Here is a 13,368-nt window from a genome sequence, read left to right on the forward strand (position 1 = left end):
CTTCCGCAGCCAAGGCTCCATTGGAGCAAAGATGGCCCGGGCGCTGGGGATGGCTCTGTGGCCTCTGCCTCAGGCGCTAGAGTGGCTCTGGTCGCAACATGGCGACGCCCAGGATGGGCAGAGCATCGCCCCCTGGTGGGCAGAGCTTCGCCCCTGGTGGGCGTGCCGGGTGGATCCCGGTCGGGCGCATCCCCGGGCGCATCCCGGTCGGGCGCATGCGGGAGTCTGTCTGACTGTCTCTCCCTGTTTCCAGCTTCAGAAAAATGAAAAAAAAAATTTTTATTGATTGATTTAGCGAGAGAGGAAGGGAGGGTGGGAGAGAGACAGAGGAACAATGATCTGTTCCTGTATGTGCCCTGACCTGGGATCAAACCTACAACCTCTGCACATCTGGACAATGCTCTAACCAACAGAGCTACCTGGCTAGGGCCACTTTTTATTATTATTATTATTACAGTCATCCTATTGGGTGTGAGGTGGCTTCTCATAGTCTGCCTCATTTGTCTTTTATACTTAGGTCACTGTATTTTTATTTTTAATTCATTTTAGAGAGGAGAGAGAGAGAGACAGAGAGGGAGAGAGAAAGGAGAGAGAGAGAGAGAAGGTGGGGAGGAGCTGGAAGCATCAACTCCCATATGTGCCTTGACCAGGCAAGCCCAGGGTTTCGAACCAGCGACCTCAGCATTTCCATGTCAACGCTTTATCCACTGCGCCACCACAGGTCAGGCCTTAGGTCACTGTATTAAATTATTTTTGCCCAAAGACCTGCTGTGGGCTCTGACCGTGCCTAATTGACACACCAGGACTATTTGTGGTTTAACTCCCATGCCCAAGGACAGGTGTGAGGAAAAGAGCTGTGTTTGGCTTGCTTGCTGGTTTACCTGCTGCAAGCACTTTGTGCAATTAGTGCAGGAACACGTGACAGCATTATTGTAAGAATAAAAGTGCTTCCCCTCGGGGGTGATGAGATCAGATTGCACCCTGCAACTGATAGGTGCTGTTTGTTTCTTGATACCTTGTCCTCCACTGCAAAAAGCAGGTTTTCCTTTATTTTTTCTCTTCTTTCTTCTTTTGGCTTGCCTTGTCTTTGCGAGCCTCCAATAAATTGGTATGGCTCACCGTTTTCTGCCTGCGCGGTTTCTTTACCATCTTTCCAAATTCAATGCAAATCTGCATGGCTACAACTACCAGCTTTACAACAGGGATATGAAATGCCCATAGGCCCAGGCTCAGGTAAAGCTGGGGTGCACAAGAGAATGGGGTGTAGTGTACTGAGATGAACCATACCATGCATAACGGACCCTCAAAGCTCTAGACAAATATTTTCATATAGAGTCTGAAGTCAGGTTCTCCAAACCCAGGATTATTTGGAGATGTGAAATCTTGATTTTTTCTTTTTTTCTTTTTTTTTTTACAGAGACAGAGTCAGAGAGAGAAATAGATAGAGACAGACAGGAACAGAGAGAGATGAGAAGTATCAATCATCAGTTTTTCATTGCGACACCTTAGTTCACTAATTGCTTTCTCATATGTGCCTTGACTGTGGGTCTTCAGCAAACCGAGTAACCCCTTCAGCAGACCAAGTAACCCCTTGCTCAAGCCAGAGCAACCTTGGGTCCAAGCTGATGAGCTTTGCTCAAACCAGATGAGCCCGTGCTCAAGCTGGCGACCTTGGGGTCTCGAACCTGGGTCCTCTGTGTCCCAGTCCGATGCTCTATCCACTGCACCACCACCTGGTCAGGCAAAATCTTGATTTTTTATCTCAGCAATGAATCTAGTCACCTTTTTAGTCTTTGTCTTATCCTTTAAAATGACCTCATGCCAACCACTCTGAGGCTCCGAAACTTTAAAGGAACATACCCTTCAGAAATGTCATGTTCGTGTATATCTCAGCTCCACTCACTGCTCCCCACAGAGCCTCGCATGGCCAGTGCTTACTCTTTTGGACTCAGCTCAAATGTCACCTTAGAGAATCCTTCCTGACAGCTATTTGTCTGTCCTGTTACCGTCTTTAACATTCTTCTAAAATATAGTAATATTATGTTTACCCTTCTAAAATGTCATGTCCTTGAGGGCCCAGACTCTTAGTCACTTTTATTGTCTTTTATTCACTGCAGTGCCCTACACACCTAGAACAGGACCTGGCACATAATAGGTGCCCAATAAAAATGTTTGTTGGAGATTTAGCAAAACCCCAACTCAAGGCAGCACCCAGGGGGCGTTGCTCCCCGGCTGAGCACATCGCTGCCCAGAGCCTGCAGCCCGAGCCCCAGGGAGAGGCTCCCTCTCCACTGCCCCCGCTCCCCCCACCCCCACTGCGGCCAGCCCATCCACAGAGGGAGGAAGTGAGGCAAGAAGACAAAAGTTCATCACGTTTAGGCAGATGGTTCATTTAAGAAATTTAATCATTCATACTATAAAAACATTCTATACAGTGGTTTAAGGTCAAAACCCATCCCCCCAAAAGCAGCCCATACAGACAACATGGACATGGTCCTCCTGAATAGCACAGGCTGCGAGAGTCACTCGTGCAGAAGACCAGGCATGGTAGACACTCATCCCCGCAGGGGTCGCCAAACAAATGCAGCACCCAGGGTTTGCAAAAATAAATAGATCTATTTTTCATATTATATGAGTGATAAATGTTTCAACAAATACACAAAGTGCAAACATAAAATGCCCCACTCATACATACAGGGGTTATTTACAGGCCTCAGAGAAACACCTTTCACAGTTTCCTACACAGTGGGACACAGTGTTTTGTGGTGCGTAGTACACAGTTGACAGGGGAACCACAGAGGCTCCTCTGACTGTCTCTTCAGTTGTAAATACATGTGTGACAATGTCAGAAAGCGTGCTTGTTAGCCCTGGCTGGTTGGCTCAGCGGTAGAGCGTCGGCCTGGCACGCGGGGGACCCGGGTTCGATTCCCGGCCTGGGCACATAGGAGAAGCGCCCATTTGCTTCTCCACACCCCCCCTCCTTCCTCTCTGTCTCTCTCTTCCCCTCCCGCAGCCAAGGCTCCATTGGAGCAAAGATGGCCCAGGCGTTGGGGATGGCTCCTTGGCCTCTGCCCCAGGCACTAGAGTGGCTCTGGTCGCTGCAGAGCGATGCCCCGGAGGGGCAGAGCATTGCCCCCTGGTGGGCAGAGCGTCGCCCCCTGGTGGGCGTGCTGGGTGGATCCCAGTAGGGCGCATGCGGGAGTCTGTCTGACTGTCTCTCCCCGTTTCCAGCTTCAAAAAAAAGAAAAAAAAAAAAAAAAAAGAAAGCGTGCTTGTTTCATAAGTCCCATACAGTGACCGCACCCAGGGGACATGTTAGGGCTGAAACACCATGCACATTTCAGATGGACACCCACCGGTGACACCTGTCCTGTCGGGGAGGCTCAGGGGCAAGTGCATAAAAGTGGGAAAACTAGCCGCATAATCAGGATTGTGTCTTTGAAGTGCTGGGGAAAGGGCCAGGGACAGAACGTCACCCCCTCCCCAACCCCGGGCCCTCTCCGGCCAGAATAGAAAACAGTGCAAAATAGTAACAAATATAGACTTTACAGGCTGTACAAGCCTGAACGGGGAAAGTGCAAGGGCACCTGGGAGGGGGTGGGGATGGGGCCCAGGCTGGGTCCAGACAGCCACCTGGGGCTGGAGGACCCGCTCGAGGCAGAGGCCACTTGTCTTCACACACAGGTACCTGGGTATCTCAGGCACTTAATAAATATTAAGGACAATGGGTGGCTCAGGTGTCCCCTGGGGAACTGTTGAGGTTTTGGTGGATTAATGGGCTCAACTGGCGACCCCCCGTGTACTAGATTCAGCCGTGTCAACACCAATGCCAGAGTCCCTTTCCTGGCTTAGGGGAAGGTCAGAGAGCCGGCTTAGAAAACACTAATTTTATCCTGACTTGGGGGAAGCAGAGCAAGAGCTCACTCTGACGTCCATCAAGGCTTGCAAGGCAGAGGTAAACACGTCTACTCCTGAGACTAGGGGCCAGCGGCAGCCTGGACCCTGTGGGCAGCACCGCTCTCCGGTGTTCAAAGCCACTTGCTTTCTTGTGCTTGGTGTCCCTCTGTCCATCAGTTCCTCAGGGGAGGAGCCAGTCGAGGAGGAGAGGTAAAGAAAAAGATTCCATGTGGACTGTCACCTGCCTCCCAGACGAATAAATATATAAAACAAAGCTCTGGCAGACAGGCCCGCTGTCAGCGTCCAGGCACAGCTGCCAGCAGTGCTTTTGGCCGCCTCTTCCTCTGAACGGAACAGGAGGGTGTCAAGGTCAGAAGAAGGGTTTGGGGAAGTTCAAGGGTTTGGGGAGAAAGTGTTCTTCCTGCCCTTGACCAGCAGCAGGTTCTGGCAGGGGACAGGACTCGAGGCAGCGGCTCATGCCATGTCATCCTCCATCCTGACCATTTGTCTCTGTCAACGAAATGATAAACGACGGAAATAATCAGTCCAACATCCAGTAAACATGGCCCAAGGCCACCTGCTTCTCATTACTGGCCTGGACCAGCACCATCACTTCCTCCCGGGTCTCCTGGCTACTGACCTCCGCCCGGCTCTGTTTTCCCCACAGCCTCCAGGGGGAGCGTTGGAGCTCCTGGCCAGATTTTGCCCTGGCCCTTCCCCAGTCTGTATTCTCACAGCAGCCACCAGGGGGTGCTTGTGGGCACCTGATTCAGGGAACATCCTCCTCTTTCCAGAGCCCTCCACTGGTCCCACCTCATGCTGAGCAAAGCCCAAGATCTCCCCATGGCCCACAGGGTCCTGCACCATCTGACAAGGCCCTCTCTGCCATCGTCTCCTCCCTCTTGCCCCCTCTCTGCTCTGGCCACAGTGTCCATGTAGACACCGTGCTCAACATACCATGCACAATCCAGCCTCAAGGCCTTTGTACAGGCTGTGCCCTCTACACACCACACGCGTTCTGTTGGCAGCCCAAACCACAACATCTAAAATTGCCTCCCCTCTCTCCCAGCCCCCAGTGACTTTCCTCTGTTCTGTTACCATGACTTATGGTCTCTCCATATCCCCCTGCCCGTTCACCAACCATGAGGATGGTTTTGGAGGATCTTAGGCCCTCACAGGGAAGCTGTGGCCCGCCCAGCTGGGTGAGGCACTCACAGAGGGGTAGGTGTAGCCATCCTGGCTGTGGCAGATGTGGACCTCATCTTCCGTGGTCTTCTGGTACACGGGGTTGTCAAAGTTGATGCTGTTGATGCTCTTCAGTCGCCAGTTCTTCCAGAGGAGGAACGCCCCGAAACACAGCAGGGTAAGCAGCACTGTGAATGGCAGCCCAGCATCACTCGCTGCACCCTGCCTGGGGCCCCAAGTGACGAGTGGTGCCGCTTTCAAGCTCCCAACTTTTTTATTTCTTCATGGCTTTGTTCTGATTTAAAGAAATACCTGTCGGCCCTGGCCGGTTGGCTCAGTGGTAGAGCGTCAGCCCAGCATGTGTAAGTCCTGGGTTTGATTCCTGGCCAGGAGAAGTGCCCATCTACTTCTCCACCCCTCCCCCTCTCCTTCCTCTCTGTCTCTCTCTTCCCCTCCCGCAGCCAAGGCTCCACTGGAGCAAAGTTGGCCCAGGCATTGAGTATGGCTCCATGGCTTCTGCCTCAGGTGCTAGAATGGCTCTGGTCGCAGCAGAGCAATGCCCCAGATGGGCAGAGCATCGCCCCCTGGTGGGCAGAGCATCGCCCCCCTGGTGGGCATGCCAGGTGGATCCCGGTTGGGTGCTTGTGGAAGTCTATCTGTCTGCCACCCCCTACCCCTGGCTTCTCACTTTGGAAAAATACAAAAAAAATAAAAATAAAAACTTGTCCTTTGTAAACAAATCTATCCATAAGCACAACCAATTTCTCACTTGAAGACCACTGCGACTGCCTCCCCCTGAAATGCTCAGCTGCTGTGGACTCTCCCCAGTTTCTTCTGGGATTACCCACACACAGGGCACAGCCAGGGGCTTACCCAGCCTGGGTTTGTAAAGCAGTCTGGCCAGTGCCCAGATGGTGGGACAGACTTAAGTTCTGCTGGGAAGATAAAGGGCAGATACCACCCTGAGTGGCCACCAGGGAGGTGAGGGGCACACTTACCATGTCAGTCAACCCATAATCTGATGACTATGGGGCATGAAAATGCAGGTATCTGTGGGCTGGGTAGGTGTTGAAGGGATACCTCAAAAGGATTTCCTTCCCATCCAGGGCACACAGGAGAAGCGCCCATCTGCTTCTCCACCCCTCCCCCTCTCCTTCCTCTCTGTATCTCTCTCTCCCCTCCCACAGCCAAGGCTCCATTGGAGCAAAGTTTGCCCGGGTGCTGAGGATGGCTCTGTGGCCTCTGCCTCAGGTGCTAGAATGGCCCAGGTTGCAACAGAGCAATGCCCCAGATGAGCAGAGCATCGCCCCCTGGTGGGCATGCCAGGTGGATCCCGGTGGGGCGCATGCGGGAGTCTGTCTTTCTGCCTTCTCACTTCTCACTTTAGATAAAAAAGAAAGAGGATTTTGCCCTGGCCGGTTTGCTCAGTGGTAGAGCGTCGGCCTAGCGTGCAGGAGTCCCGGGTTTGATTCCCGGCCAGGGCACACAGGAGAAGCACCCATCTGCTTCTCCACCCTTCCCCCTCTCCTTCCTCTCTGTGTCTCTCTCTTTTCCTCCCACAGCCAAGACTCCATTGGAGCAAAGTTGGCCCGGGCACCGAGGATGGCTCTGTGGCCTCTGCCTCAGGCGCTAGAATGGCTCTGGTTGCAACAGAGCAACGCCCCAGATGGGCAGAGCATCGCCCCCTGGTGGGCATGCCAGGTGGATCCCGGTCGGGCGCATGCAGGAGTCTGTCTGACTGCCTCCCCGTTTCCAACTTCAGAAAAATACAAAAAGAAATTTTTAAAAAAAGGATTTCCTTGGAAAAGGGAAAATGGCTATAATGCTAACCGAGCTATGATTGACAGGTTGAGGAAGGGAAAATGGAGCTCTCCAAACTTGCCCCTGCAAGAGTACCACTTGCCTCACCTCCCCCAGGTGTCAGGGAGGCCTTCGCAGCAGCTCCTGTCCCTGCACATCAGGGACCCTGGATCCACCTCTCCCTGACACATCAAGCTGTCTCATTTTGCTCACTGTCAGCTCCAGAGGTCAGGGTGTTTATTACTCTCACAGCCATGTCCCCAGTGCCCAGAAGTGGGTTTGGTACACAGTAAACTCTTAACTAGATTTGTTACATGAATAAAGCTAGAAAGGGGAATGCAGTGATAGGACACACGACGGGAACACCCATTCCTGGAAGAAAAGATGGCTACGCAGGGAGGCCGGGGCCTGGGGGAGGGCCGCCGGTAGGCTTACCGATGGGGAGGACAATGTAGAGCGCACCCACGCTCCTGTGCCTCTTGTCTCTGTTGCTAGGAATGTCGCCTGGGGCTGCATGGGAGAAGGAAGACAGTGAGGTTTAGGTCTGCAATTAGGGCCATGGAAACAAAGCAGGTGTTCGGTGATGAAACCCAAAGGAAAACACCTGACACTTCTCCTAGCCCTTAAAATTTCAGAGGCACTGGAAGCATCTTCCAGGTTTGAGAAGCACCACACTGGCTTGCTCAGGGCCATACTTGTTAGCTCTCAGAGTTATGGGCCTCAGTGTCATATTAAAAGGATTCTTGGTCTGACCAGGCGGTGGCGCAGTGGATAGTGTCGGACTGGGATGCAGAGGGCCCAGGTTCGAGACCCCGAGGTCGCCAGCTTGTGCGCGAGTTCATCTGGCTTGAGCAAAAAGCTCACCAGCTTGGACCCAAGGTCGCTGGCTCGAGCAAGGGGTTACTCGGTCTGCTGAAGGCCCGCAGTCAAGGCACATATGACAAAGCAATCAATGAACAACTATCGCAATGAAAAACTGATGATTGATGCTTCTCATTTCTCTCCGTTCCTGTCTGCTTGTCCCTATCTATCCCTCTCTCTGACTCTTTCTCTGTCCCTGTAAAAAAAAAAAAAAAAGGATTCTTTATCTCAGCATTGAGAGGCACTGGGGAAGGGATCATTGGTCTGCGAGGCAAAAGCCTGCAGCAGTCACTGGGGAACTTTTCAACCTGGTTCTGCATTGGATGGTAATGAGCCTTTTCTGGATGGGATTTCAGCAGTTCCTGAGCCTGGGTTGAATCATACCAAACCCCACAGCCGTGTGTCAACTGTCCCCAGCTAATAAAAAATATTCGGTGAAGATTCTTCATTATATAACCACTAGCTATGCATATGCCTGGGCCAGACAACACAGGGGCTCCATGAAGATGAAAATTTCAAGATCTCTAAAGAGATAAATGGGCTGAGGAGACTGAATAAGCCACATCCAGGCCACACAAATGCCAAATGCTGCTGAGCTGTGATTACGATAGTGAGTCGTACTCAAATCCACCTAGATTTTAATTCTACCAGCTATTAACGTGTGTATAGAAAGTTTATACATTTGCGCATATTTAAGAAAACTTGTAACAATAATTTAGGGCAGCAGCAGCAAGGTTTTCAAGGCGTTTTTCCCTTAAAAGGGCTCCTTTGCCAAATTCCAGAGCCCTGAATAAGCCTGTCTGTGAAATGGTTTTTCAAGCAGTGCCCCATCCCCCCAACGCCAGGCGAGGTTTCCAGGCATCCTATAACCACAGCAGTTCCTGTTCTATCTCGTTTATGGTTGAACAAAGTCTTCAGCTACTCTGAGGGGGCAAAAAAATGTCTGAAATTTGCTGATGTGACTTTTTTTTTTCTGGCCAGAAAAGTCCTTGAGCTCCATTTCCGGCTGCTCAGAAACCAGGTGGGGTGCCCTCTGGTGGACAAAGATCTGAATGGTGGGGGTTTTGTTGGTCAATTCACTGAGAGCCCAGCTCTGAACTCCATGAAGGTCATGACCTTGAGGCCAGGCTAAGGTGAAGAGAATAAGTCACTAGCCTAAGGCACAAAACTTAAAGGGCCGCTCCTAAAATTCAATAATTCAATAGTATTTTAATGCGTTATTTTAAAAAGTCAAAATTAATTCCAACACCCCATCATGAACAAAATAACCAGATTTTTAAGAAGATTGGATCTGACGCTACACTTGCATGATCCTGTCTTACTAGGTGCCTGGCTCTGATCCAACTTTATTTACACCTGAAAGGTGGTGGCACAAAGGAAAAAGCATCGACCTGGTGCGCTGAGGTTGCCAGTTTGCAACCCTTGGCTTGACTGGTCAAGACACATACAAGAAGCAACTATGCTTCCTGCTCCTTCTCCCCCCTTTCTTTCTCTCTCTCCTCTCTCTAAAAATCAATAAATTAAAAAATATAGGCCTGACCTGTGGTGCTGCAGTGGATAAAGCGTCGACCTGGAAATGCTGAGGTCGCAGGTTTGAAACCCTGGGCTTGCCTGGTCAAGGTACATATGGGAGTTGATGCTTCCTGCTCCTCCCCCCTTCTCTCTCTACCTCTCTCCTCTCTCTCCCTCTCTCTCTCCTTTCTAAAATGAATAAATAAAAAAAAAAAAAAATATATATATATATATATATATATATATATATATATTTACCAGACCAGGTGGTTGGCTCCACAGGCTATAGTTTGGAGATTTGATCTTTTTTTTTATAAAAAGATTAAAATATTATTTGAGTCCCGGGTTTCTTGGTGCCCCATCAGAGGCTGCCCTGAGGAGCGCCTCCCAGTCTCGCCCAAGTCCTGGCCCTGCAGGGCGCACTGACAGCGCAGTGACAGGGCCTCGAGGAGGTGCCGCACTCCCCCTGCGCGGGGAGGGCTCCGGGCCCCACAGCCACCGTGCACCCAGACTCTCCTCCACACAAGTTAGCCCAGGCGATTCTCACTTTTACTGGGAGGTGGGTGGGCACTGTTCGTAGCCTCATTTTATAGGAAGGGAAACTGAGACTTCAGAGATGCACAGGCCATTTCAGAGAGAATTGGCGAAGGAGCCCATCAAGACGCTCATCGGGATGAGCCCGGGGCCAGGGCGGTCCCTGCCTTTACCTGGCTGGGACTGGGTCCCGATCTCGGTGGTGTTGAGCTCAGCACTGGCCACAGTTGAGTGAACAATGGTGGGTCCCTGGGTGGTCACTGCAGGTTCAGTGTCTGAAAGAAGAAACGATCTTGAGTGCCCTGTGGCCGGAGGAGTGCTCTGACAGCTCTGGGCTCTTCGACAACACGTGCCAGTGAGTGCCATCAGCCAGGCAAAAATAATTAAAAACAAAAGCAGTGAAAATACAAACCCAGTAATATCTACTTTCAAAAAGAAAGGTTTGTGCCCTGGCCAGATAGCTCAGTTGGTTAGAATGTCGTCCCTATATACTTAGGTTGCAGGTTCAATCCCTGGTCAGGGCACATATAGGAATCAAACAATGAATGCATGAATAAGTGAAAGAACAAATCGATTTTTTCTCTCACTCCTTTCCCCTTTCTCTAAAATCAGTAAATAAATACAATTAAAATTTTTTGATTAAAAAATAAAGGGAAGATTTGCAGTGTTATGGGCACACCACCTCCAAATCAAGACTTTCTCTGACGATGAGAAGAATTGAAAAGGGCAGATTATATTTTAACAATGTGCTTTCAACATACAAACTGAGGAGGAGGAGGGAGTCAGAGTACTCAGTACATAACACCATGTCACGAAGAGTCACCTCATGAATCCACTCACGCCGCCCTGTGCCCAGGCCCAGGCAGTGGGACACCACACCTCCGGCCGACAACCAGCCAGACAGAGTCCTGCTCCCAAGGGCGACCCGAATAAGCACCCTGAGAAGCAGCCGCCCACCCCAGTCACACCTTCACATGACGGCAGCCAGGCTGCAGCCCAGTCTCAACCTCAGGAGAGACCTGGCGGTGTACACCCTGCCTGAGGCTAATCTGAAGGTCTTCCTCTTTTACCGTTTCTGGATATAAGGACAAAACAACGAATGTAATGAAGAAGGACAGTACCATGAAAACAAGATGCATGACCCTGACTCTGCAGAAAGAAGAAAAAAGCAGATGCAGAGGAAGACGGCAGACTTCCCACTGCAGTGATGGGCAAGAAAGAAGAGCCGCTCACACTGCCCCTGGGCTGCTAAGTGCTGAGAGAGCACACAGGAAGGAACGGAACCTTACTGTTTTGATATCTAAGGTATTATTACATCATCAGTTTATTTATTTATTTAGAAAGAGACAGAGACACAAACAGGAAGGGAGAGAGATGAAAAGCATCAACCCCTAGTTGCGTCACTTTAGTTGTTCATTGTTTTCTCACATGTGCCTTGACCAGGGGGCTCCAGCTGAACCAGTGACCCCTTGCTTAAGCCAGTGACCTTGGGCTTAAGCCAGTGACCATGGGGTCATGTCTATGATTCCACACTCAAGTAAGAGAGCCCATGCTCAAGCTGCTGAGGCCATGCTCAAGCCAGGGACCTCGGAGTTTTGAACCTGGGTCTTTATTATCCCAGGGCGACACACTATCCACTGTGCCACCACCTGGTCAGGCCACATCATCAGTTTCAAGTCAATAGTTTTATTTTTTTTGTGACAAACACTGAGAGACAGATAGACAGGGACAGACAGACAGGAAGGGAGAGAGATGAAAAGCATCAATTCTTCCTTGAGGCACCTTAGTTGTTCATTGATTGCTTTCTCATACGTAACTTGACTGGGGAGCTACAGCAGACCGAGTAACCCCTTGCTCAAGCCAGCGACCTTGGGATCAAGCTGGTGAGCCTTGCTCAAAACAAATGAGCTCGTGCTCAAGCTGGCGACCTTAGGGTATTCAAACCTGGGTCCTCTGTGTCCTAGCCTGACGCTGTATCCACTGCGCTACCACTTGGTCAGGCACAAATAGCTTCTTAAGAGCAGAGCCCTGTCTGTCATTCTCAGAGGATCCTTGTGTCACAGGGGGGCTGTCCAGAGGCCCCTAACACCGCAGCACAGCTGTCACTGGAGGGAGAGCTGGTGATGTCGCCGAGCGCACGTGTGTGCCTCCTTCCCACACCTGTACCTGACAGACCCAGCCAGGGGCTAGAGAAATAACTTGGAGCAAATGCACCCTAATTTTTGGTGAAAAAAAATTTTTAAGATTTTATTTTTTGGTTTTTAGAGAGAGGACAGAGAGAAGGTGGGGAAGGGCAGGAAGCAACAATGCATAGGAGTTGTTTCTCATACAGGCAAACCCAAGGTTTTGAACTGGTGACCTCAGCATTGAAGGTTGATTCTTTATCCACTGCGCCACCACAGGTCAGGCTCGGTGGAAGTTTTATAATTTTAAAATAAACTGAATGTAGTGTTGACCTGAAATGCTGAGGTCGCCAGCTTGAAACCCTGGGCTTGCCTGGTCAAGGCGTATACAAGAAGCAACTGCCACAGTTGATGCTTTCTGCTCCACCCTGCCTTTCTCTCCCTCTCTAAGATCAATAAATAATATCCTTAAAACAAACAGAATGTAAGGTAATAAAAAAGAATCAAGATATGCAGAAAAAGAGAAATTAAATGAAACAACCAACCATACAATAGCAAAATATTTTCACAGGAGTTAAAAGGATAAGCCTAAATGTAAGAAACAGGCTTCTGAACTGAAATGAAGGTACAAAATTTATAGCAGCAGAAAAAAGGACAACAGTGGCTTTTTTGGGAAAGAAGGCTGAGAATCACATAGTAAAGTTCACAGTGTTTATTTTTTAGAATTCCTAAATATAAAAGATTACCTTCCTCCTCAAAATAACCCAACCTATGATCTTTGGGGGAAAATTAAGCGATGGGTAAACTTCCTGGCTAACACTGAACTGTTAAAAGATGCAAGAGTGGCCCTAACTGGATGGCTCGCTTGGCTGGAGCATTGTCTTGCAATGCAGAGGTGGCTGGTTCAGTCCTTGGCTGGGGCACATACAGAAACAGATCGATGCTTCCGTCTCCCCCTTACTCCCCTTCCTCTCTCTGGATTCAATAAAAATAAAAAATAGAAAAAATAAAGACAAAAAAAAAAAAGGCAACAGAGAACATTAAAAAAAAAAAAAAAGATGCAAGAGTGGCCTGACCAGGCGGTGGTGCCGTGGCTAGAGCATCAGACTGGGACATGGAGGACCCAGGTTCAAGACCCCGAGGTCGCCAGCTTGAGCATGGGCTCATCTGGTTTGAGAAAGGCTCACCAGCTTGGACCCAAGGTCGCTGGCTTGAGCAAGGGGTTACTCGGTCTGCTGTAGCCTCCCGGTCAAGGCACATATGAGAAAGCAATCAATGAACAATTAAGGTGCTGCAACAAAGAATTGATGCTTCTCATCTCTCTCCCTTCTGTCCCTATCTGTCCCTCTCTGTCTCTGTCACCCACACACATACACACACACACACACACACACACACAAAAGGCAAAAAAAAAGCCTGACCTGTGGTGGCACAGTAGATAACCTGCTGAGGGCGC

At 50.1% G+C, this 13,368-nt stretch overlaps 1 protein-coding gene across 1 annotated transcript in view; it reads right to left on the reverse strand.

The window, feature by feature from the left end:
• Window positions 1–2,387: 2,387 nt before the first annotated feature.
• The window catches only part of LDLR (low density lipoprotein receptor), a 45,312-nt gene continuing 34,331 nt past the window's right edge, over window positions 2,388–13,368 (reverse strand). The window contains 4 exon segments of the mRNA XM_066345998.1: window positions 2,388–4,407; window positions 5,113–5,270; window positions 7,318–7,392; window positions 9,963–10,064. Coding sequence (XP_066202095.1) covers window positions 4,372–4,407; window positions 5,113–5,270; window positions 7,318–7,392; window positions 9,963–10,064 — 371 coding nt within the window. The 3' untranslated portion in view covers window positions 2,388–4,371.

Source organism: Saccopteryx leptura, chromosome 1 (genome assembly GCF_036850995.1).
Source record: "Saccopteryx leptura isolate mSacLep1 chromosome 1, mSacLep1_pri_phased_curated, whole genome shotgun sequence".
Lineage (NCBI taxonomy): Eukaryota > Metazoa > Chordata > Mammalia > Chiroptera > Emballonuridae > Saccopteryx > Saccopteryx leptura.